This window comes from Oncorhynchus gorbuscha, linkage group LG02 (assembly GCF_021184085.1).
Source record: "Oncorhynchus gorbuscha isolate QuinsamMale2020 ecotype Even-year linkage group LG02, OgorEven_v1.0, whole genome shotgun sequence".
Taxonomy (NCBI): Eukaryota; Metazoa; Chordata; class Actinopteri; order Salmoniformes; family Salmonidae; genus Oncorhynchus; species Oncorhynchus gorbuscha.
This window is the reverse complement of record NC_060174.1, coordinates 35004399-35029901: the sequence shown is the minus strand read 5'-3', so window position 1 is coordinate 35029901 and position 25503 is coordinate 35004399. Positions and strand designations below refer to the sequence as shown.

General features: G+C 44.1%; 1 protein-coding gene across 2 annotated transcripts in view; it reads right to left on the bottom strand.

Moving 5' to 3' along the window:
- LOC124001509 (semaphorin-3E-like) overlaps window positions 1-22830 on the bottom strand; it is a 69908-nt gene extending 47078 nt beyond the window's left edge. For both annotated transcript variants that reach the window (XM_046308341.1, XM_046308349.1), the window contains exon 1: window positions 21753-22830. In XM_046308341.1, coding sequence (XP_046164297.1) covers window positions 21753-21867 — 115 coding nt within the window. In that variant the 5' untranslated portion in view covers window positions 21868-22830. The remainder of the gene's footprint in view (window positions 1-21752) is intronic.
- Window positions 22831-25503: the final 2673 nt, after the last annotated feature.

Below are 25503 nucleotides of genomic sequence, written 5' to 3'. Positions count from 1 at the left end.
CTCAAAATGGCCAGAAACAAAGACCTTCCTTCTGAAACTCATCAGTCTATTCTTATTCTGAGAAATGAAGGCTATTCCATATGAGAAATATCCAAGAAACTGAAGATCTTGTACAAGGCTGTGTACTACTCCTTTCACAGAACAGTGCAGACTATCTCTCACCAGAATAGAAAGAAGAGTGGGAGGCCCCGGTGCACAATTGTATTTGGGGAGTTTCTCTCATTCTTCTCTGCAGATCTTCTCAAGCTCTTTCAGGTCTCTCCAAAGATGTTTGATCGGATTCAAGTCCTGGCTCTGGCTGGGCCATTCAAGGACATTCAGAGACTTGTCCAAAAGCCAGTCCTGAGGTGTCTTGGCTGTTGAGTCGTTGTCATGTTGGAAGGTGAACCTTCCTCCGAGCCCCAGTCCCTGCCACTGAAAAACATTGACACAGCATGATGCTGCAACCACAATACTTCCCTGTAGGGATGGTGCCAGGTTTCCTCCAGATGTGACGCTTGGCATTCAGTCCAAAGAGTTCAATCTTGCTTTCATAAGACCAGATAATCTTGTTTCTTATGGTCTGAGAGACTTTAGGTGTCTTTAGGCAAACTCCAAGTGGGCTGTCATGTGCATTTTACTAAGTAGTGGCTTCTGTCTGGCCATTCTACAATAAATGCCTGATTGGTGGAGTGCTGCAGAGATGGTTGTACTTCTGGAAGGTTCTCCCATCTCCACAGAGGAGCTCTGGAGCTCTGTCAGAGCGAGCATTGGGTTCTTGGTCACCACCCTGACCAAGGCCCATCTCCCCCGATGGCTCAGTTTGGCTGGGCGCCCAGCTCTAGGAAGAGTCTTCGTGGTTCCAAACTTCTTACATTTAAAAATGATAGAGGCCACTGTGTTCTTGGGGACCTTCAATGCTGCAGAAAGATTTTGGTACCCTTACCCAGATCTTTGCCTCGACACAAAACTGTCTCGGAGCTCTACGGACAATTCCTTCGACCTCATGGCTTGGTTTTTGCTCTGACGTGCACCGTCAAATGTGGGACCCTACATAGACAGGTGTGTGCCTTTCCAAATCATGTCCAACCACTAGAATATACTACAGGTGGACTCCAATCAAGTTGTAGAAACATCTCAAGGCTGATCAATTGGAACAGGATTCACCTGAGCTCAAATTCGAGTCTCATAGCAAAGGGTCTGAATAGCAATGTAAATACAATATTTCTGTTTATGCAAAAATGTCTTAAAACTTGTTTTTTCTTTGTCATTATGGGGTTTTGTTTGTAGAATGCTGAGGATGTTTTATTATTTAATCCATTTTAGAATAAGGTTGAAACGTAACAAAATGTGTAAAAAGTCAAGGGGTCTGAAAACTTTCCGAAGGCACTGTGTGTATATATATATATATATATATATATATATATATATATATATATATATATATATATATATATATATATATATATATATATATATATACAGTTGAAGTCATATGTTTACATACACCTTAGCCAAATACATTTAAACTCAGTTTTTCCACAAATCCTGAATTTAATCCTAGTAAACACTCCCTGTCTTAGGTCAGTTAGGATCAGCACTTTATTTTAAGAATGTGAAATGTCAGAATAATAGTAGAGAGAATTATTTATTTCAGCTTTTATTTCTTTCATCACATCCCCAGGGGGTCAGAAGTTTACATACACTCAATTAGTATTTGATCAAATTGCCTTTAAATTGTTTAACCTGGGTCAAACGTTTCGGGTATCCTCCCACAGGCTTCCCACAAAAAGTTGGGTGAATTTTGGCCCATTGTTCCTGACAAAGCTGGTGTAACTGAGTCAGGTTTCTAGACCTCCTTGCTCGCACACGCCTTTTCAGTTCTGCCCACAAAAGTTCTCTAGGATGAGGTCAGGGCTTTGTGATGGCCACTCCAATACCTTGACTTTGTTGTCCTTAAGCCATTTTGCCTCAACTTTGGGAGTATGCTTGGGGTCATTGTCCATCTGGAAGACCCATTTGCGACCAAGCTTTAACTTCCTGACAGTCTTTCCCTTCTCATGATGCCATCTATTTTGTGAAGTGCACCAATCCCTCCTGCAACTAAGCACCCCCACAAAATGACACTGCCACCCCCGTGCTTCACGTTGGGATAGCGTTCTTCGGCTTGCAAGCCTCCCCCTTTTTCCTCCAAACCTAACGATGGTCATTATGGCCAAACAGTCAGAACGCATCTCCTTCCTGAGCGGTATGACGGCTCATGGTGTTTATACTTGTGTACTATTGTTTGTACAGATGAACGTGGAACGTTCAGGCGTTTGGAAATTGCTCCCAAGGATGAACCAGACTTGTGGAGGTCTCCAATTTTTTTTCTGTGGTCTTGGCTGATTTCTTTTGATTTCCCCATGATGTCAAGCAACAAGGCACTGAGTTTGAAGGTAGGCCTTGAAACACATCCACAGCTACACCTCCAATTGACTCAAATGATGTAAATTAGCATATCAGAAGCTTCTAAAGCCATGACATAATTTTCTCGAATTTTCCAAGCTGTTTAAAGGCACAGTCAAATTACTTGTGTCATGCACAAACTAGATGTCCTATCCGACTTGCCAAAACTATAGTTTGTTAACATGAAATTTGTGGAATGGTAGAATAACGAGATTTAATGACTCCAGCCTAAGTGTATGTAAACTTCCAACTTCAACTGTATATATATATATATATATATATATATATATATATGTCACACTATATATATACAAAAGCATATGAACACATCTTCAAATTAAAGGATTTGGTTGTTTCAGTCACACCCATTGCTGACAGGTGTAAAAATCGAGCATTTAACCATGCATTCTCCATAGACAAACATTGGCAGTAAAATGGTGTTACTGAAGAGCTCAGTGAGTTTCAACAAGGCACCGTTGTAGGATTTCACCTGTTCAACAAGTCAGTTCGTCAAATGTCTGACCCGCTAGAGCTTCTCCGACCAACTGTAAGTGCTGTTATTGTGAAATGGAAACGTCTAGGAGCAACAATTGCTCAGCTGCGAAGTGGTAGGCCACACAAGCTCAAAGATTGGGACCACTGAGTGCTGAAGTGCGTAACGTGTAAAAAATGTCTGTTCTCGAATGCAACACTCACTACGGAGTTCCAAACTTCCTCTGGAAGCAACGTCAGCACAATAACTGTTCATCAGTTGCTTCATGAAATGAGTTTCCTTGGCTGAGCAGCCACACACAAGCCTAAGATCACCTTGCGCAATGCCAAGAGTCGGCTGGAGTGGTGTAAAGCTAGCCGCAATTGGACTATGGAGATGCGTTCTCTGGAGTGATGAATCATGCTTCACCATCTGGCAGTCCGACGGACAAATCTGGGTTTGGTCGATGACAGGAGAACACTAACTGCCCGAATGCATAGTACCAACTGTAAAGTTTGGTGGAGGAGGAATAATGGTCTGTGGCTGTTTTTCATGGTTCGGGCTAGGCCCCTTAGTTCCAGTGAAGGGACATCGTCACGCTATAGCACACACTAACATTCTAGATGGTTCTGTGCTTCCAACTTTGTGGCAACAGTTTGGGGAAGCCTTTCCTGTTTCAGCATGACAATACCCCCGTGCACAAATTGAGGGCCATACAGAAATGGTTTGTCGAGATCGGTGTGGAAGAACTTGACTGGCCTGCACAGAGCCCTGACCTCAACCCCAACGAACATCATTAGGATGATTTGGAATGCCGACTTCCAGCCAGGCCTAATCCTCTAACATCAGTGCCGACCTCACTAATGCTCTTGTGGCAGAACGGAATCAAGTCCCCTCAGCAATGTTCCAACGTCTAGTTGAAAGCCTTCCCAGGAGAGTGGAGGCTGTTATAGAAGCAAAGGGTGGACAAACTCCATATTATTGCCCTTGATTTTGGAATGAGATGTTCGACAAGCAGCTGTCCATAGTGTATATACTGTGTGCTTTTAACTGTGTGGATGTATGTAATAGGTATAGTATATGTGGTTTAAGTAGTGTCCTGGTTAAGTATGGGCCATGAGGGCTTTTAGCAACTCACTGTTTGAGTTGTCTGAGGGGAAAATGTTCCACTACAACAGGGCAGAGACAGGAGTTTTTTTTAAGTGAACATGTCTGACATTAGCAATGTCTAAACAATATGACATTATCATCTGGACACTTAATTCCCCATGCAAGGACAATTGGAGGTTTAAGAAAAAATATGTACCAATGTTACAAATTCATTATGCTTTCTAAATAAATATTAATTTGGCAGAGATACTGTTTGAAGTATCCCAATTTTTGTCAGATGTTAAGTCAGTTCTGTGGTCTTCAGCAGAAATACATTTTGGCTATTCAAATCAGACACATTTCACGAAAATATATTTTAGCAGTCTTGCCCGTCTGTCTCTCTATATTACACTTGGTGTCTGATGTTATTTCTGAGGAATTGGAGCAGACAATTTTCATAATTCTCTGATGGATTGGACATTACTGTGTGGTAGAATAATACTTTTCCCTGTGAACAGAAGATGCAGAGGAGTACCTATCACTTTCAATCCCTGTAACAACTTTTGCTCAGAGTTTTATGAGATTCATAAACTCAAAATGCTTTCTTTAAACACATTCAATGGGGAAAGCCTCTGTACAGGTAGCCATTATGCGGCTGTGGTGACAGTTAGGATTGAACCCAGGTCGGAATGTATGAATCAGAAGATCCAATCTGCAATGCCTAGAGAACATGCCGATATGGAGAGCTAACTGCTAGTGGAAGGAGGATATGTTGGATTCACATTGACATGACAGGTTTGGCCATGGTTCCCAGTTATAAAAAGACAATTCATGTTATTCACAATTAATAACAATGTGAACATCCTCCAATACTCCAATAGATTAGTCCAATGTCTGCCAGTCTCGGGTATTTATTTAGCTAATAACCAGATTGAAGCTCTATAAAACTGTGTGTTGGAATTCTAGTGAAGCTCCTGTTTCAAGCTAAGCGTGAGGACAGATATAGATGGAGATGGTAGAAGAGAGATAAATCATGTTTTGGCTCCTTGTCTCCCTCCGCCTCTTCATTTGGCTCGCTGCCTCCACCCCACCATGACTCTGACACATGCCAGCAGTAACAACCTCTCATTAGACATACAGCATAACGGAATGCTTGTTTTACCCGGGAAGAGTTCATTACAGGGATACAATATGCAGATAATGCAAGTCCGCATATCATTTCAGACATATAATGTATTCTAAGGCTCTGTTAGTGTTTTTATTTTTATTTTGTGAGGATGTCCTTTCTAGTCATTACAATTCTATGGTTAGATCATCCCTCTGGCTGCCATCTTTAGACAGTCATTCAGATGTGGCGATGGAAGCACGAGGATTAAAGGTTTTGATTGGCGGAAAGCCAGGCCCAACGAGAGTGTATTAGGCTCTCATAAAGTGAATTTAAGGTCTTTGGAGGAGCTGCATGCAGGGCTTAAGGTCTGTTCTTCTCTGGAAACTGGAGACAGTCTGTGATTGTAACACGATACAAAAGGAGATTTTCTAAGCTGATTATTATGAAAGTCAATTGAGTTCGACGGGAAATATCACCAGTGTTGGAAAATAAGTGATCCTACACGTGTGGTGAAATGTTCAGAGAAGAGTTACAGGAGAGGAGAGAGGATGAGATGAGTGGAATGGAATGGAAGAGACGAGAGAGATAATGATAACATGAACCTTTACAGAAACTAAGATGGAATGTCAATGCAGAGCTCTGAAGGATCCATATGGATGACCTTGGAAGCTCTGATGACATTCCCAAAAGAACTCTGACCTGTAAATGCATTCCTGGAGTGTGTCCATTCGAGAGCGTATTTCCACAGATCTAAAGGGCAGATTCTATTGATCTCTATAGTATAGCACCTGTGAACCAGACATAAACCGGGTCCACATCCAGATAAAACCAACCAGTTAGATTGCATTAGTCCTCTCCTCCACCCTGTTCTCCTGGCTAGCAGATATTATGATAATATTGTGATAGTTCAGCTCCTTAGGGCTACAAACAAAGACTTTAATCACATACCTCTATCTCCCTGATCTGCCTTCAAGGCCTACACACATTAAAGCATTCCCGCTATTTGTGTGTGTGTGTGTGTGTGTGTGTGTGTGTGTGTGTGTGTGTGTGTGTGTGTGTGTGTGTGTGTGTGTGTGTGTGTGTGTGTGTGTGTGTGTGTGTGTGTGTGTGTGTGTGTGTGTGTGTGTGTGTGTGTGTGTGTGTGTGTGTGTCGGTGTGTGTGTGTCGGTGTGTGTGTGTCGGTGGGTATGTCGGTGGGTGTAAATGCAGGCAGAGACCATGAGACACATTAAAGCGTAGAAGTTTTTCATTCCATTATGATAGGATAAGCCAGCAGGCTTCTACAGAATGTTCTACCAGCCAGAACATGCTACAGCAGAGAGAGAGAGAAAGGCGGGATGGAAGAAGTTCAGGGTTGACTGTGATAGTAGCCTCAAGCCTGTTCCAGTGCCCACTATCTACTCTCTCCTCTCCTCTCTCTCATTTCCTGTGGTTAAGTGAATGTCAGTCACAGAGACACCTCTCCCTTTGGAGAATGTCTTCCTCCATCTGTCTGTCTGTCTGTCTGTCTGTCTGTCTGTCTGTCTGTCTGTCTGTCTGTCTGTCTGTCTGTCTGTCTGTCTGTCTGTCTGTCTGTCTGTCTGTCTGTCTGTCTGTCTGTCTGTCTGTCTGTCTGTCTGTCTGTCTGTCTGTCTGTCTGTCTGTCTGTCTGTCTGTCTGTCTGTCTGTCTGTCTGTCTGTCTGTCTGTCTGTCTGTCTGTCTGTCTGTCTGTCTGTCTGTCTGTCTGACACTCAGAGCAGCTCCTCTACCCCAGGCTAGTAATGACTTGGGTGAAATATAAATGTTTCCACTATACACAAACTGGTTGAATCAACTTTGTTTCAACATATTGTGACTTTGGATCTATGTTTGAAACCTATTTGGATTTTCAAAAAGTCCTCAACCAGTAGTGTTTTTATATAATTTCAAACAGAATTGCAAAGATTGAATTTAGGTTAAACTTAAACTGAAATACAATGACTTAACCTGACTAACAGGTTGTTACATCATTTTCACCGTAATCATCAAAACTATGTATATGTTGAAAACTCTCCACACCATAGTGCAAACCAAGCTCATCACAAATATAATAACCCTGGGACTGAACACCTCCCTCTGCAACTGGATCCTGGACTTCCTGAAGGGCAGCCCCCAGGTGGTGAGGGTAGGCAACAACACATCCGCCATGCTGACCCACAGCACTGTGTACCCTTAGGGGTGTGTGCTTAGTGCCCTCCTGTACTCCCAGTTCACCCACGGATGCGTGGTCATGGACACCAAGTTTTCAGATGACACAACAGTGGTAGGGCTGATCACCAACGACAATGAGACAGCCTATAGGGAGGAGGTCAGAGCCCTGGCAGTGTGGTGCCAGGACAACAACCTATTCCTTAACGTGAGCAAGACAAAGGAGGTGATCATTGGATCTATCATGGTCAAACACACCAAAACAGTTGTGAAGAGGGCACAGCAATGCCTATTCCGACTTAGGAGGCTGAAAATAAGTGAGATCTTCAGATCCTCAAAAAGGTATACAGCTGCGCTATCAAGAGCTGACTGCTTGCATCCCCACTTGGTATGGAAACTGCCTGCCATCCACGACCTCTATACCAGGTGGTGTCAGAGGAAGGGTAAAAAAATTGTCAGACTCCAGCCACACAAGTCATAGACTTTTCTCTCTGCTACCGCACGGCATGAGAGTTTTGTTTATTATATTCTGAGTGTCATTTATTTTATTTTTTTGGCAAACTTCAAGTGGGCTGTCATGTGCCTTTTACTGAGGAGAGTGCCTTTTACTTCTGGCCACTCTAGCATAAAGGCCTAATTGGTGGAGTGCTGCAAAGACGGTTGTTCTTCTGGAAGGTTCTCCCATCTCCAGAGGAACTCTGGAGCTCTGTCAGAGTGACCATCAGGTTCTTGGTCACCTTCTTGACCAAGGCTCTTCTCGCCCGATTGCTGAGCTTGGCCAGGCAGATAGCCTGGTTCGAAACTTCTTTCATTTCTTTCATTCTTTCATTCCTTTCTTTCCTGCCGTGTAGTTCTGGGCTGATCCCTCACCTTCCTCATGATCATTGATGCCCCACGAGGTGAGATCTTGCATGGAGCCCCAGACCGAGGGTGATTGACCGTCATCTTGAACTTCTTCCATTTTCTAATAATTGCGCCAACAGTTGTTGCCTTCTCACCAAGCTGCTTGCCTATTGTCCTGTAGCCCATCCCAGCCTTGTGCGGGTCTACAATTTTATCCCTGATGTCCTTACACAGCTGTCTGGTCTTGGCCATTGTGGAGAGGTTGGAGTCTGTTTGATTGAGTGTGTGGACAGGTGTCTTTTATACAGGTAACGAGTTCAAACAGGTGCAGTTAATAGAAGTAATGAGTGGAGAACAGGAGGGCTTCTTAAAACCTGTTGAATCTAGGGGGCACTTGTCATGTTTGTCATTTATTGTCATGTCTTGTCCCTGTGCTCCCCATGCTATTCGTTTCCCTCTGCTGGTCTTGTTTGGTTCTATCCTTCTCTCTCCCCCTCCCTCTCTCACTCTCTCGCTCTCTCTTCTCTCTGTCGTTCCGTTCCTGCTCCCAGCTGTTCCTATTCCCCTAATCATCATTTAGTCTTCCCACACCTGTTCCCGATCCTTTCCCCTGATTAGACTCCCTATTTATTCCTTTGTGATCCGTTCCTGTTCCGTCGGTTCCTTGTATTGTATTCACCATGCTGTGATTGCGTTTCGCCCTGTCCTGTCGTGTTTTTTGCCGTGATTGTGTATCACCCTGTCCTGTCGTGTTTTGTGCCTTCATCAGACGCTGCGTGTGAGCAGGTGTCTCAGTCGACTACGGCCTGCGCCTACCCGGCGACCTGCAGTCAGTGGCCGCTTCTCCAGTTGTTTTCCCTCTACAAATCTAGAGGATGTCAGTTATTCCGTTTTGAACATTATTAAACTCTGTTTCTGTTAAGTCGCTTTTGGGTCCTCTTTTACCTGCATGACAGAAGGAACCGACCAAGGAATGGACCCAGCGACTTCAGACGCTCGTTACACTGCCGTCGAGTTCCAAGGAGCCATGCTCGGCAGACACGAGCAGGAATTGTCTGCTGCTCGCCATGCCGTGGAGAACCTGGCCGCTCAGGTTTCCGACCTCTCTGGACAGTTCCAGAGTCTACGTCTCGTGCCACCTGTTACTCCCTGGCCTGCCGAGCCTCCAGAACCCAGGGTTAATAACCCACCTTGCTACTCCGGGCAGCCCACTGAGTGCCGCTCCTTTCTCACGCAGTGTGAGATTGTGTTCTCTCTCCAACCCCACACATACTCTAGAGAGAGAGCTCGGGTTGCTTACGTGATTTCACTCCTTACTGGCCGGGCTCGAGAATGGGGCACAGCTATCTGGGAGGCAAGGGCTGATTGCTCTAACAGATTCCAGAACTTTAAAGAGGAGATGATTCGGGTTTTTGACCGTTCAGTTTTTGGTGAGGAGGCTTCTAGGGCCCTGGCTTCCTTATGCCAAGGTGAACGGTCCATAACGGATTATTCCATTGAGTTTCGCACTCTTGCTGCCTCTAGTGAGTGGAACGAGCCGGCGCTGCTCGCTCGTTTTCTGGAGGGACTCCACGCAGCGGTTAAGGATGAGATTCTCTCCCGGGAGGTTCCTTCAGATGTGGACTCTTTGATTGCTCTCGCCATCCGCATAGAACGACGGGTAGATCTTCGTCACCGGGCTCGTGGAGGAGAGCTCGCATCAGCGGTGTTTCCCTGCTCCGCATCGCAACCATCTCCCTCCTCTGGCTTTGAGACTGAGCCCATGCAGCTGGGAGGGATTCGCATCTCGAATAAGGAGAGGGAACAGAGGATCACCAACCGCCTGTGCCTCTATTGCGGAGTTGCTGGACATTTTGTTATTTCATGTCCAGTAAGAGGCCAGAGCCCATCAGTAAGCGGAGGGCTACTGGTGAGCGCTACTACTCAGGTCCCTTCATCTAGATCTTGTACTACTATGTCGGTCCATCTACGCTGGACCGGTTCGGGTGCTACATGCAGTGCTTTGATTGACTCTGGGGCTGAGGGTTGTTTCATGGACGAAGCATGGGCTCGGAAACATAACATTCCTTTCAGACCGTTAGACAGGCCTACGCCCATGTTTGCCTTAGATGGTAGTCATCTTCCCAGTATCAAATTTGAGACACTACCTTTAACTCTCACAGTGTCTGGTAACCACGGTGAGACTGTGTCTTTTTTGATTTTCCGTTCGCCGTTTGCACCTGTTGTTTTGGGTCACCCCTGGCTTGTATGTCGTGGTCCTTCTGTTGGTTGGTCTGGTGGATTCTGTCCTATCCTGGAGCGTTTCTTGTCATGTGGGGTGTTTGATGTCTGCCATCCCTCCCGTTTCTTCTGTCCCTGCTTCTCAGGAGGAGCCTGGCGATTTGGCGGGAGTGCCGGAGGAGTGTCGTGATCTGCGCACGGTCTTCGGTCGGTCCCGAGCCAGCTCCCTTCCTCCTCGCCGGTCGTGTGATTGTGGTGTTGATCTCCTTCCGGGGACCACTCCTCCTCGAGGTGGACTGTGCTCTCTGTCGGCTCCCGAGCGTGGGGCTCTCGAGGATTATTTGTCTGTGTCTCTTGACGCCGGTACCATAGTGCCTTCTTCCTCTCCGGCCGGGGCGGGGTTCTTTTTTGTTGGGAGGAAGGACGGTGCTCTGCGCCCCTGCGTGGATTGTCGAGGGCTGAATGACATGACGGTTGAGAGTCGTTGTCCGCTTCCCCTTGTGTCATCGGCCTTCGGGATTCTGCAGGGAGCCGGGTGCTTTGCTAAGTTGGACCTTCGTAACGCTTACCATCTCGTGCGCATCAGAGAGGGGGACGAGTGGAAAACGGCGTTTAATACTCCGTTAGGGCATTTTGAGTACCGGGTTCTGCCGTTCGGTCTCGCCAATGCGCCAGCTGTTTTTCAGGCATTAGTTAATGATGTTCTGAGAGACATGCTGAACATTTTTGTTTTTGTCTATCTTGACGATATCCTGATTTTTTCTCCGTCACTCGAGATTCATGTTCAGCACGTTCGACGTGTTCTACAGCGCCTTTTAGAGAATTGTCTCTACGTAAAGGCTGAGAAGTGCTCTTTTCATGTCTCCTCCGTTACTTTTCTCGGTTCCGTTATTTCCGCTGAAGGCATTCAGATGGATTCCGCTAAGGTCCAAGCTGTCAGTGATTGGCCCGTTCAAGGTCACGTGTCGAGTTGCAGCGCTTTTAGGTTTCGCTAATTTCTATCGGCGTTTCATTCGTAATTTCGGTCAAGTTGCTGCCCCTCTCACAGCTCTTACTTCTGTCAAGACGTGTTTTAAGTGGTCCGGTTCCGCCCAGGGAGCTTTTGATCTTCTAAAAGAACGTTTTACGTCCGCTCCTATCCTCGTTACTCCTGACGTCACTAGACAATTCATTGTCGAGGTTGACGCTTCAGAGGTAGGCGTGGGAGCCATTCTATCCCAGCGCTTCCAGTCTGACGATAAGGTTCATCCTTGCGCTTATTTTTCTCATCGCCTGTCGCCATCTGAGCGCAACTATGATGTGGGTAACCGTGAACTGCTCGCCATCCGCTTAGCCCTAGGCGAATGGCGACAGTGGTTGGAGGGGGCGACCGTTCCTTTTGTCGTTTGGACAGACCATAAGAACCTTGAGTACATCCGTTCTGCCAAACGACTTAATGCCCGTCAAGCTCGTTGGGCGTTGTTTTTCGCTCGTTTCGAGTTTGTGATTTCTTACCGTCCGGGTAGCAAGAACACCAAGCCTGATGCCTTATCCCGTCTGTTTAGTTCTTCTGTGGCTTCTACTGATCCCGAGGGATTCTTCCTTATGGGCGTGTTGTCGGGTTAACAGTCTGGGGAATTGAAAGACAGGTTAAGCAAGCACTCACGCACACTGCGTCGCCGCGCTTGTCCTAGTAACCTCCTTTTCGTTCCTGTTTCCACTCGTCTGGCTGTTCTTCAGTGGGCTCACTCTGCCAAGTTAGCGGGTCATCCCGGTGTTCGAGGCACTCTTGCGTCTATTCGCCAGCGCTTTTGGTGGCCGACTCAGGAGCGTGACACGCGCCGTTTCGTGGCTGCCTGTTCGGACTGCGCGCAGACTAAGTCGGGTAACTCTCCTCCTGCCGGTCGTCTCAGACCGCTCCCCATTCCTTCTCGACCATGGTCTCACATTGCCTTAGACTTCATTACCGGTCTGCCTTTGTCTGCGGGGAAGACTGTGATTCTGACGGTTGTCGATAGGTTCTCTAAGGCGGCACATTTCATTCCCCTCGCTAAACTTCCTTCCGCTAAGGAGACGGCACAAATCATTATTGAGAATGTATTCAGAATTCATGGCCTCCCGTTAGACGCCGTTTCAGACAGAGGTCCGCAATTCACGTCACAGTTTTGGAGGGAGTTCTGTCGTTTGATTGGTGCGTCCGTCAGTCTCTCTTCCGGGTTTCATCCCCAGTCTAACGGTCAAGCAGAGAGGGCCAATCAGACGATTGGTCGCATACTACGCAGCCTTTCTTTCAGAAACCCTGCGTCTTGGGCAGAACAGCTCCCCTGGGCAGAATACGCTCACAATTCGCTTCCTTCGTCTGCTACCGGGTTATCTCCGTTTCAGAGTAGTCTGGGTTACCAGCCTCCTCTGTTCTCATCCCAGCTTGCCGAGTCCAGCGTTCCCTCCGCTCAAGCGTTTGTCCAACGTTGTGAGCGCACCTGGAGGAGGGTGAGGTCTGCACTTTGCCGTTACAGGGCACAGACGGTGAGAGCCGCCAATAAACGCAGGATTAAGAGTCCAAGGTATTGTTGCGGCCAGAGAGTGTGGCTTTCCACTCGCAACCTTCCTCTTACGACAGCTTCTCGTAAGTTGACTCCGCGGTTCATTGGTCCGTTCCGTGTCTCCCAGGTCGTCAATCCTGTCGCTGTGCGACTGCTTCTTCCGCGACATCTTCGTCGCGTCCATCCTGTCTTCCATGTCTCCTGTGTTAAGCCCTTTCTTCGCACCCCCGTTCGTCTTCCCTCCCCCTCCCGTCCTTGTCGAGAGCGCACCTATTTACAAGGTACATAAAATTATGGACATGCGTTCTCGGGACGGGGTCACCAATACCTAGTGGATTGGGAGGGTTACGGTCCTGAGGAGAGGAGTTGGGTTCCGTCTCGGGACGTGCTGGACCGTTCGCTCATCGATGATTTCCTCCGTTGCCGCCAGGATTCCTCCTCGAGTGCGCCAGGAGGCGCTCGGTGAGTGGGGGGTACTGTCATGTTTGTCATTTATTGTCATGTCTTGTCCCTGTGCTCCCCATGCTATTCGTTTCCCTCTGCTGGTCTTGTTTGGTTCTATCCTTCTCTCTCCCCTCCCTCTCTCACTCTCTCGCTCTCTCTTCTCTCTGTCGTTCCGTTCCTGCTCCCAGCTGTTCCTATTCCCCTAATCATCATTTAGTCTTCCCACACCTGTTCCCGATCCTTTCCCCTGATTAGACTCCCTATTTATTCCTTTGTGATCCGTTCCTGTTCCGTCGGTTCCTTGTATTGTATTCACCATGCTGTGATTGCGTTTCGCCCTGTCCTGTCGTGTTTTTTGCCGTGATTGTGTATCACCCTGTCCTGTCGTGTTTTGTGCCTTCATCAGACGCTGCGTGTGAGCAGGTGTCTCAGTCGACTACGGCCTGCGCCTACCCGAAGCGACCTGCAGTCTGTGGCCGCTTCTCCAGTTGTTTTCCCCTCTACAAATCTAGAGGATGTCAGTTATTCCGTTTTGAACATTATTAAACTCTGTTTCTGTTAAGTCGCTTTTGGGTCCTCTTTTACCTGCATGACAGCACTATTTTCATTTTTGGAAAAATAACATTCCCAAAGTAAACGGGCTATTTTGTCAGGACAAGATGCTAGAATATGCATATAGGATAGAGGATAGCTTAGGATAGAAAACACTCTAAAGTTTCCAAAACTGTAAAAATACTGTCTGTGAGTATAACAGAAGTGATATTGCAGGCGAAAGCTTGAGAAAAATCCAATCAGGAAGGGACTCTTATTTAGAAAGCTCTGCGTTCCTATGCGTCCCTATTGAGCAGTGAATGAGATATCAACCAGATTCCTGTTTCTTTTTTTTGTCTTTTTTGTCTTTTTTTTCCTTTTTTTGAATTTTACCCCTTTTTTCTCCCCAATTTCATGGTATCCAATTGTTGTAGTAGCTACTATCTTGTCTCATCGTACTCCCGTATGGGCTCGGGAAAGACAAAGGTTGAAAGTCATGCGTCCTCCGATACACAACCCAACCAAGCCGCACTGCTTCTTAACACACTGCGCATCCAACCCGGAAGCCAGCCGGAAAGAGACAACCGTCTGGGCCACATTACAATGTCAGAAGCAATAGATTATATGTGACATTTAAATTGTCCATTTTTGATACTCTTATACTATAGTCCTTGTTAATATGCATTGACTCCCCATTCGCAAGTCTCTAATCCACTATCTGCTTGTACCTGTTGCGCCTGTTATGCACAGCAGGTGTGACTTAAGTACGTGTCTTCTTGATTTGTTTGTACAGCACGGATGAAGGTATGAGACCAAAACATACGGTATGCGCCATTCCTTTTTTGTATTATTTCAAGCACGGATTAAATTAATTCTATTGTTTTTGCATCTTGGCCTCCTTGCGTTATACATTGTCATGGTTTGTAGTGTCAGTACTTTCTATTATATTGTCTGTATTTCCCCAGGTTCTAATCTCAGAGGATGTGGGCCATAATGCTGTGTTGATGGAAAATTAGAAGGAAGTAGATGTTATTGCAGAGTACTGGATCAAAGACCAAACTGTGTGGTGGCCCCAAAATACATATGACAAAGTAATAAATGATTGGTCCACACACTCTCTTAAATGGAAGTCATTCCAGCTTCTGAGGATAAAACTGCCATTGGTTAAATGGAAGATGCATTATGCTTAAAAATGCAACAAGTGAAAACTGCTGGTTGTTAAAAATGACTGTGCAATAGTTTGAAACCTCACCCCACCATTCAGAATCAAAACAGCAATGTGAAGATGTCAATCCCCAAAGCCAGTGAAGTGGAGATCTCCAAGAGAAACAGAAAGATAAGTACATTACAATTATTTGTAATGGTTATGTTTTAACACAATTTGACAGTTTGTGTAAATTCAATTTGCTTGGCATGGTTTTCATTCTGTATCTGTTTTTATTCTGTATCTTTTTATTCTGTTGTGTTTAGAATCCCACCACCCGCAACTACTTCCTCCAAGTTACAGTACGTAAGTATAGTAGCCTGCAATGCTGATTACTAATCAGCCCCTTGTCCCTAAACCCTAACCACTGAACAACCGTCTTGCCTTTTTATTGACTGGGAGGACATTTTACAGCATTACTTTAACTGATCCTTTCAAATCTACAAGTGTGTGTGAAGGTAGCCTCAACCCAGACAGAATCACTCCATTTTTCACCATTGTTAGTGTAGTGAAACATACGTGAAACTGAGCTGGCATCCATCTGGATCACCAGGCTAGGGGGTAGGGGCTTGGGAGGTTAACACCCAAGCCCCTATTCTGTTGTAGAATTTTGCTTTAATGTTTGGTAATGTGTTTAGGTTTACTTTTTAAGTCTTCCACTTTAAAAAAAAAACCATGACAAATGTTTGTAGAAAAAGGCTGGATGGTATTTTACACTTGCATGTTTATTTTCAGGGAAAGGTCTACCCAAGCGCCCCATCAAAATTTGCCCTGATGAACCAGAATCTGTGCCACTGCTACCAAGGAGCAAAAGGCTAAAACACAGCACAAGCCACCAAGTAATGACGGTGAGGACCAATCTTCACAATTTAAGCCAACTCCTTACTCTTGATCATTTTGTCTCAGAAAGCTATTCTAATTTGAAAAACAATTGGCATGATGTTGTCCAACCTTTTCTTACAGCAAATTCTCTTTGTCTCTCACATGGCTTAACCCTGGAGCATTAGGGCATGGTCTCTTTCTGACTTCTTAATTGTGGAATCCCCCTCACCAAATCGCTGCAAAGGATCAGACCATTTTCCTGTGACAGACGCAAGTATGAAACTCTCCATTTCAAACGTTGGTTAATAAAAGTTTGGTAAAATTAGATTGTGTTTAGTTTGCCTTACTAATTTATGTAGAAATATGCTGGACGTTATGTTACACTTGCATGTGTTATTTTTGTAGGCCAACCCAAGCCCCAACTCAAATCTGCTCCGACACACCAGAAAGCCAGTGCCACTAAGAAGCAAAAGGCTAAAGCCCCTGCAAGCCACCAAGTATTAGTGGTGAGGGGAAATGGCAAACTAAAACACCACACAAGCCACCAAGTGTGGGGATAGAGAAATGGCAAACTAAAACACCACACAAGCCACCAAGTGTGGGGATAGAGAAATGGCAAACTAAAACACCACACAAGCCACCAAGTGTGGGGATAGAGAAATGGCAAACTAAAATGCAGCGCAAGCCACCAAGTGATTATAGTGAGAGGATCCTTCACAACTTTTAAGGCCACTCCTATTTCTCATGATGTATTTGGGGAAGGCATTCTAATTTTACCAAGAATTGCCATGATGTCCAATATTTTATTGCAGAAAATGTTGAGCTTTCATGCTCCAGGGTTTGGTCATGTGTGAGACTCTGCTTCTGCCTCTTCAGATGAGAGATCCCCCTCACCAAAGCATTGCAAAGGATCAGACCCTTTTCCTACGCCAGAAGCAAGTATGACACATTTCTTTTTAAACCATTTTTAATGATATTAAAATTAAGCTGTTTATACTTGGAAGTGAACAAATGTAAAACTACTGTCATGTTTTGTCTTATTTTGTCTTGTCATTTTGCTTTTCCCTCTGTTCGTTTTCCCCCTGCTGGTCTTTTTAGGTTCGTTCCCCTCTTTCTCTCTTCCTCCCTCTCTCTCTTCTCTCTATCGCTCCGTTCCTGCTCCCAGCTGTTCCTATTCCCCTAATCAATCATTTAGTCTTCCCACACCTGTTCCATATCTTTTTCCCTGATTAGAGTCCCTATTTCTCCCCTTGTTTTCCGTTCCTGCCCTGTCGGATCATTGTCTATTGTTCACCGTGCTGTGTCTATGTATCGCCCTGTCGTGTCGTGTTTCCCTCAGATGCTGCGTGGTGAGCAGGTGTCTGAGTCTGCTACGTTCAAGTGCCTTCCCGAGGCAACCTGCAGTTCTTGATCAAGTCTCCAGTCTGTTCTCGTCATTACGAGTAGAATTATGCCTTTTGATTGTAAAGTTACTTAACTGGATTAAAAACTCTGTTTTCGCCAAGTCGCTTTTGGGTCCTCATTCACCTGCATAACAACTACCTTGTTTCAGACTTTCAAGAGGCATATATCTCCTTTGTGAGATCCGTGACCTCTTAAAGACAGTCGCACCTAGTCCGGTTGAGGATTTACATTTGAACCTGAACGAAACGGAGGAAGATTTACTAAAGATGGAAGAGAAGCTAATGGAGAACGATTTTTGAAAATACATGGTGAGAAATTAAATGTTTCAATGGTATGAATTGAATGACATTCTTTACTTTATTGCCATAAAGTACTGGATGTTAAAATCCTGTACAGGTGTAATGCATTAGTGTCCTTTTGTAAAATTACATTTATCTCTGATCTGAAATCTGGGGGAAAAGACATCCCGGACTGGGTGAAGAGAGTAATGCACTACTAAACTGTTAAATATCGGTTACAATTTTAAATGAGGTCATGGTGTGTTGCTTGTGAAGAACCTATATTGTGTTCTAGACTGAAACCAGACAAATGGCCTCATGTCAATGATGAATATGAAAGGAAACAAAAGGAAGGGGCCTTTGAGGACTCCAACCTTTGCAGCGTCATTGTAGGTACAGGGGAATCCAAATCATGACATTTTACCACATTTGAATATCTTCTCTAGATAATATTTGTTTCCCCCCTTTACAGCAGATGTGAGTCTTGGCGAATCAAAGAGGCAGGAATACTACAGCCGATGTCAACCTGCCTGAAATATACACCCGACCGCAAGGGGGGCAGTGGGAGGGCCAATGAGTAAGGGGATGAAAATGAAAAGCATGGAAGCCTGTTCCGAAGCCTCTGACAGAAATACATTTTGGGGCTTTTTTATTTATGTTTTTGCATGGTAAATCTATTTTGTGATGCAATACATCTTTTATTTCAACCATTCTTGACTTCGACACAGTTTTTACATGGACAAAGGTTTACCCAATGTTGTTCCAAGTTACTGCTCTAATTGTGATACACATAATGACAATAGCCAACAGTAGTATAAACCCTAAATCTGGAAGATACATTTTGCAGCATGAGTAGAAATGTATCGGGGTGCTTTTCAAGAGCATTCTGGTTGATACAGTTTGTTTTTCCTATTCTTGACTCAGGCTATTATCCTTATTTAATGTAAAGAAGCCTACATCACAATGGCAACTACTTCTAAACATCTACTTAACACACTTCATGGATTGGTGTTAATACCCGTTGAATTCATGGTGCGTTTTGGGAAAATCTGATCATAACGTGTTCTTAACCTCACACCAATATTTAAATGTAGTTGATTAATCCTCAAGTATAATAATCAACTATAGTACCAAAATAAAATAACTGTAGGCTGTCTTTTTGAGTGGGTGAATAAAGGTTGAAATCTCAATGATCAACATCTCAACCAAATATTACCCACATTTACACGTTCAAATAACATGGTGTGCCCAGTGGGTTATTACTGTTATTGCTGTGGCGTTTATGATTGAACACATCAGCAAAGCCCAACACACAGCAAGGGTCTCTGTCAATATACTTGCCCATCATGCTCCACTAACCAAACAACTCTACTCTCTCCCTCCCTGTTGATCTCCTTGCTCTCTTTTTCTCTCAATTTCTTCACTCGCTCTTCTCTCTTTCCTTCCCTGCCTCCCGGCCTCATCTCTCTCTTCTGAAATTATTCATGAACTTTCTACCTCTCATTTCCTCCTCTCTCCATTCCCTTTCCTTCTCCTGCCTCCATCTATATAATAAGGTAATTCAATGTGAGAATGTATCTAAACCAGCGTGGTGATGAGGGAAAATGTTGCTGTTAAAGACAAGCCATAGCCAGGCACAGTGAGTACTCATAGCAGGGTGCCATGTGGATAGACCACACTGTTCATTCCTGTTCCAGGCCTCTGCCCCTTACACATATACAATTTATTGACCATAAAGATTCCACACGTACTCTCAACCATGGCCGACACCTTTTTTTATGTAGAATTATCTGTGTTACTGTTGCTATAGAATTTAAAGTAACTGTGGAGAGAGAAGAGATGTGTTTACTACAAAGTCAGAGCCTCATAATCCCTAAAATATACTATTTAAATAAACAGACGAGAAAACACACACACACAATGGACACACACATGCAAACACACGCACCAGTGCATACACACCACTATACCCTCAGGAGTATTCCCATCTCTCAACCCACCGGTATAACAGTAGAGAAAGCCACATTGTGGAATGCCAACCACTGTGGTCTGAGGAAATAAACAATTCTCTATTCAACAACAAGAAGAACAAAAAAAAACACTCTAACATGCACCCAAGACAGTCAGGGAGAAAACACACACTTCACTAAACAATCGTCATTATGCCATATCTGAGGTTAAAAACTCTGACATTGAGTCATCTTTATACTCATTGACAGTTTCTCACAGCAGAGACTATGTAGGTCTTAGTTAACCGTAGATAACGATACTCTACACAGTATCATTCAAAAGTTTGGACACACCTACTCATTCAAGGGTTTTTCTTTATTTGGACTATTTTCTACATTGTAGAATAATAGTGAAGACATCAAAACTATGAAATAACACATCTTGAATCATGTAGTAACTAAAAAAAAGTGTTAAACAAATAAAAATACATTTCATATTTGGGATTATTTAAAGTAGACACCCTTTGCCTTGATGACAGCATTGCACACTCTTGGCATTCTCTCAACCAGCTTCATGAGGTAGTCACCTGGAATGCATTTAAAATAACAGGTGTGCCTTGTTAAAGGTTCATTTGTGGAATTTCTTTCCTTCTTAATGATTGAGCCAATCAGTTCTGTTGTGACAAGGTAGGAGTGGTATACAGAAGGTAGCCCTATTTGGTAAAAGACCACGTCCATATTATGGCAAGAACAGCTCAAATAAGCAAAGAGAAACGACAGTCCATCATTACTTAAAGACATGAATGTCAGTCAATGAGGAACATTTCAACATTTTTTAAAGTTACTTCAAGTGCAGTCGTGAAAACCATCTAGCGCTATGATAAAACTGGCTCTCATGAGGACCGCCACAGGAAAGGAAGACACAGAGTTTCCTCTGCTGCAGAGGATACGTTTATTAGAGTTACCAGCCCCAAAAAATACTTCACAACAGACACATCTCAACATCAACTGTTCAGAGTAGACTGTGTGAACCAGGCCTTCATGGTTGAATTGCTGCAAAGAAACCACTACTAAAGGACACCAATAATAAGAAAAGACTTGCTTGGGCCAAGAAACACGTGCAATGAACATTAGACTGGTGGAAATTTCTCCTTTGGTCTGATGAGTCCAAATTTGAGATTTTTGGTTCTAACCGCTGTATCTTTGTGAGATGCGGAGTAGGTGAAAGGATGATCTCTGCATGTGTGGTTCCCACTGTGAAGCATGGAGGAGGAGGGGTGATGGTGTGGCGGTGCTTTGCTGGTGACTGTCACTGATTTATTTCAAATTCAAGGCACACTTAACCATCATGGCTACCATAGCATTCTGCAGTGATATGCCATCCCAACATGTTTGCACATTGTGGGACTATCATTTGTTTTTCAACAGGACAATGACCCAACACACCTCCAGCTTGTGTAAGGGCTATTTGATCAAGAAAGAGAGTGATGGAGTGCTGCATCAGAATATCTGACCTCCACAATCACCCGACCTCAACCCAATTGAGAAGGTTTGGGATGAGGTGGACTGCAGAGTGAAATAAAAGCAGCCAACAAGTGCTCAGCATATGTGGGAACTCCTTCAAGACTGTTAGAAAAGCATTCCAGGTGAAACTGGTTGAGAGAAAGCCAAGAGTGTGCAAAGCTGTCATCAAGGCAAAGGGTGGCTACTTTGAAGAATCTCAAATATAAAATATAGTTTGATTTGTTTAACAGTTTTTTGGTTACTACATGATTCCATATGTGTTATTTCATAGTTTTGATGTCTTCACTATTATTCTATAATGTAGTAAATAGTCAAAATAAAGAAAAGCCCTTGAATGAGTAGGTGTGTCAAAACCTTTTTCACTGTTACTGTATAGGGGCACACACGAGCAATTGAGGAGAGCATGACCTTATTTCTGCAGGTTGCATCATGTTTTCCAACTCTATATAATTTGTTCCAATCAATATGCACTATTGATCAGCTCGTCCCCATGGCAAATTGATGTCATGGAGCAATTGGAAAATGACTCTGTCGGAGAGTTCAGGGGTTGTGTAGAGGTGTCTACATGTCATATTTTCACTGACACACCTGTCTGATTCTCAATGTACTATAACGTAGCTGGAACAAGAATGTTTGTTTCCATAAAGCATGCTTTGACTAGTTAGGGCTTTAGTGTACAATGCATGGATATGTCATTAATGCTGATGCTTAGCCAATGTCTACACTCACTCCAGTGCCTGATGCCTACCTTTATGAGAGAGTCGTATCCTGGGGTAGACACTCTGGGCTGAGTGTGCTGAGCTCCACAGGAAAACACACATCATCAGAAACACACTCCTCACACACTCCATCCTGATACACATACACACAATCAGTCACACACACACAAACACACACACACGGTCACTAAGCAGGGAGTAAGCCAATCCAGAGTGAATCATCCACTTAAGTCCAAGGGAAGAGTAGGAAATATCCAACCGGGGGAGTCCAGGTTCTATGACCAGGGTCTGTTATATTGAATCAGATATGCAGTATCATCCTCCAACTATCCTCTGTATGAAAAGGCAGTAATCCAGTCTCTGACCACAGGTAACTCACAATCCACTGTGTCCTTCAACTGCACTCCTAAAGCCTGTAGGTTCTGTAGGGACTACTGCAGTCTTGTGTCACTCTTTATGAGGGAAGATCCTATATGACTACTAGTTTCTGAATGAGAGGGTGTGAGGAATGCAGCTCTTAAAAGCAACTGTTTCAGGCAAGAGCACTCCAGCTGTTACAGTCACGGCTGCATGACCACTGCTGTTCTCCATCTGTCTGTCCGACTCTGTTTGTCTGTACAGTACCTCTTGTCCTTCTTGTGATAGGAATGTTGTATCTTCTTTCTGTCTGAGCAAATGAAGGAAAACGTATACTGCTGCTAATCCTTCCAAAGTCTTGCCGTAAATTTTGTCCTTCTGTCTAAGGCAGCGCTGCGGTATCCTCAGCTTGTTTTCTTTCAGGATCCAACGGAGGCAGTGTCATTCTGGCTGCTTGCCCAGGAGACGCAGTAGAGGCAGAGAGGAAAGGGAGACTCGTGCCGGACGTGTGGTCTCTGCTCTGTTCTATGCTCTCTCTCTCTTTCTCGTGTTCTCTCTTTCGTTCTCTCTCTCTCTCCTCACTGAACAGGCAGGGGTTATCCAAACAACTGTTCTTACTAGTGTGAACTGTTTCCACTGCTCAGAACAGAGGATACATACCAGAATGTGTGTGTGTGTCAATCATTCCTTCTCCTGCTCATGGCTGACTTTTGACCCCGGCTAATGAGAAGAAATATCTCTCTAGCATTAGCTACCCCCCTCTCTCTCTCTGACAGCTGAAGTGCAGTCTGCTGTGTGTCTCTAAGGGTCAGCCTCTCCCCCACACACTCCAAGGAATACTGCCCTTCTCCACTCCGCAGAGCACCACACAGCGCTGCCATCCACCTCTCTCTTCCTCTCCTCCCTCTCTCCCTGTCCTCCTCCACTCCTTACTCAATCCTCTTACCACCCTTTTCCTGCAGCACCAGAGACTAAGTTTATCCAGCCTTTTAAGTTTCTCCCTTTTATTTTCTCTCCCTTTCTTTTGTCCTCTATGTCCCGTGTTTCTCACTCTTCATTTTGATTTGATTTGATTTTATTAGGATCTCTTTTAGTCCCCATTTGGACTAATCTTCCAAGAGTCCTTAACATTAAAATACAATTTATAATACAAACACACTTTCACATAGAACACACTATTACAAACATACATAATACACTAGCATAATGACCCAATAAATACTCAAAAAAATCTAAAAAAATATTGATTCTTCATCTACTATAGTCCCACAACATTTCTATATACTATATTTAAATTGTTTTTAAATAATGTTTAAACTTATATATTGAAAGGTTTCTAGTTTGCTCAGTTAATTTATTCAATTTCTTTATTTTCTTGATATAAAATGTTCTTGATATAAAAAATGGTACTCTCACTTGCCACTTTCCCTCTCTCCTGCTGTCTCCATTGAATCTCTTGTATTTCCCTTCCTCTCTCATTCCCTACTTTTTTCTCTCTCCCTTCTCCCCCCCTCTCTCTCATCTGTCTGAGCCCCTGTTATTAGTGTGTACTCTTCTCGAGAAGATCCTGCTGTTAGTCTGTTCTTTCTCCAGTGTGTGTGTGTGTGTGTGTGTGTGTGTGTGTGTGTGTGTGTGTGTGTGTGTGTGTGTGTGTGTGTGTGTGTGTGTGTGTGTGTGTGTGTGTGTGTGTGTGTGTGTGTGTGTGTGTGTGTGTGTGTGTGTGTGTGTGTGTGTGTGTGTGTGTGTGTGTGTGTGTGTGTGTGTGTGTGTGTGTGTGTGTGTGCGTGCGTGCGTGCGTGCGTGCGTGCGTGCGTGCGTGCGTGCGTGCGTGCGTGTGTGTGTGTGTGTCTGTAACAGATATTGTCAACACTCCTTAGTATGTTTATAAAACTGTAACATTGAACAAAGCTATAGCTCTTTGGAGTCCACTTTCCTTCAGGTCTTTTTCTCTCTTTCTTCTCTCTCTCTTTTTCTTCAAAGAGACATTGATTTCTCTGATTCTGATTATCTTCAGTCACATGGACGGAATAGAATGCCCATCTATTTGAAACGTTCCGGTTATTGTGCTCACTGCATGTGATGAAAGTTATGTGTGTGTGTGTTTGTGTGTTAAGAACAAATTCTTATTTACAATGACGACCTGGCAATAGGCAAAATGCCTCCTGTGGGGCAGGGGGTGGGGATTAAAAGAAGACAAGACGGACAACATACAGTAGACAGAACAGACTTGGCAACAGCACAGATACATCAAAATCAAAAATCGAATCAAATTGTATTTGTCACATGCTTTATAAACAACAGGTGTAGGTTAACAATTAAATGCGTACGGGCCTTTCCCAACAATGCAGAGAGACAAAAAATAATAACAATAGAAAAGTAATAGCATGCAATAGTACAAGTAATAATAAATACACAATCAGTAACAATAACTTGGCTAATTGAGGTAGATATGTAGATGTAGGTAGGGATAAAGTGAATAGTCAACGGGACAGATAATAACCAGTAGCAGCAGCGTATGTGATGAGTCAAAAAAGGGGCTGTGCAGATAGTTATTTGGTTGACTATTTAACTATCTGGACTAACTATTTAGCAGTATTATGGCTTGGGGGTAAAAGCCGTTCAGCTGACAGACATTGGGAACAAAGCACAACAAGACAAGAGAGACACCACCGCACTACATGAAGGGAGACCTACGGCAACAACACAACATGGCACAAGCATTAACAAGGGCAGACAACAGCACAAGCATTAACAAGGGCAGACAACAGCACAAGCATTAACAAGGGCAGACAACAGCACAAGGGACAAAGTAGGAAGAAACAAAGCACATTATGACGAGAAGGTATATCACAACGCTACATAATGGGAGACCTAGTGCAACAATGCAAAACATGGCAGACCACAATAACAGAGACATCGCACTACTGAACAGACAAATCAACGAGGAAGCAACAACAATAGCAGTGCAGACAGACAAAAAACAGACTCCACAGTCAGAAGCATACGTTATTGTTTCACGTAACAGCTACAAAATAACTCCTACAAAGTAACAGCATCGAATGTCAGTGAAAATGTCCATGACTGAGTCCTTAAAAGCTGAGAGACAGAAAAAATTTCCAGTTTAATTTTTTTTACATTGTTCTGTGTGTATATGTGTGTGTGTGCGTCATTATTATCATTAATAATAATGACAACATTATTATTATTATTCTCTAACTATTATTCTCTAGCTGTTGCCATTTAGACGACATCTGATACTGCTCAGGTTTAGCAGAGTATAAAGTTGTAATATGATGTTTCTCTGATGTTGGAAATATGTTTGTAACCTTATGATTAGTGCTGTTGTGTGACCGTATTACCGCCACACAGGCGGTCATGAGTAATGATGGCAGTCAAATTCCACATGACCGTTTAGTCATGGTA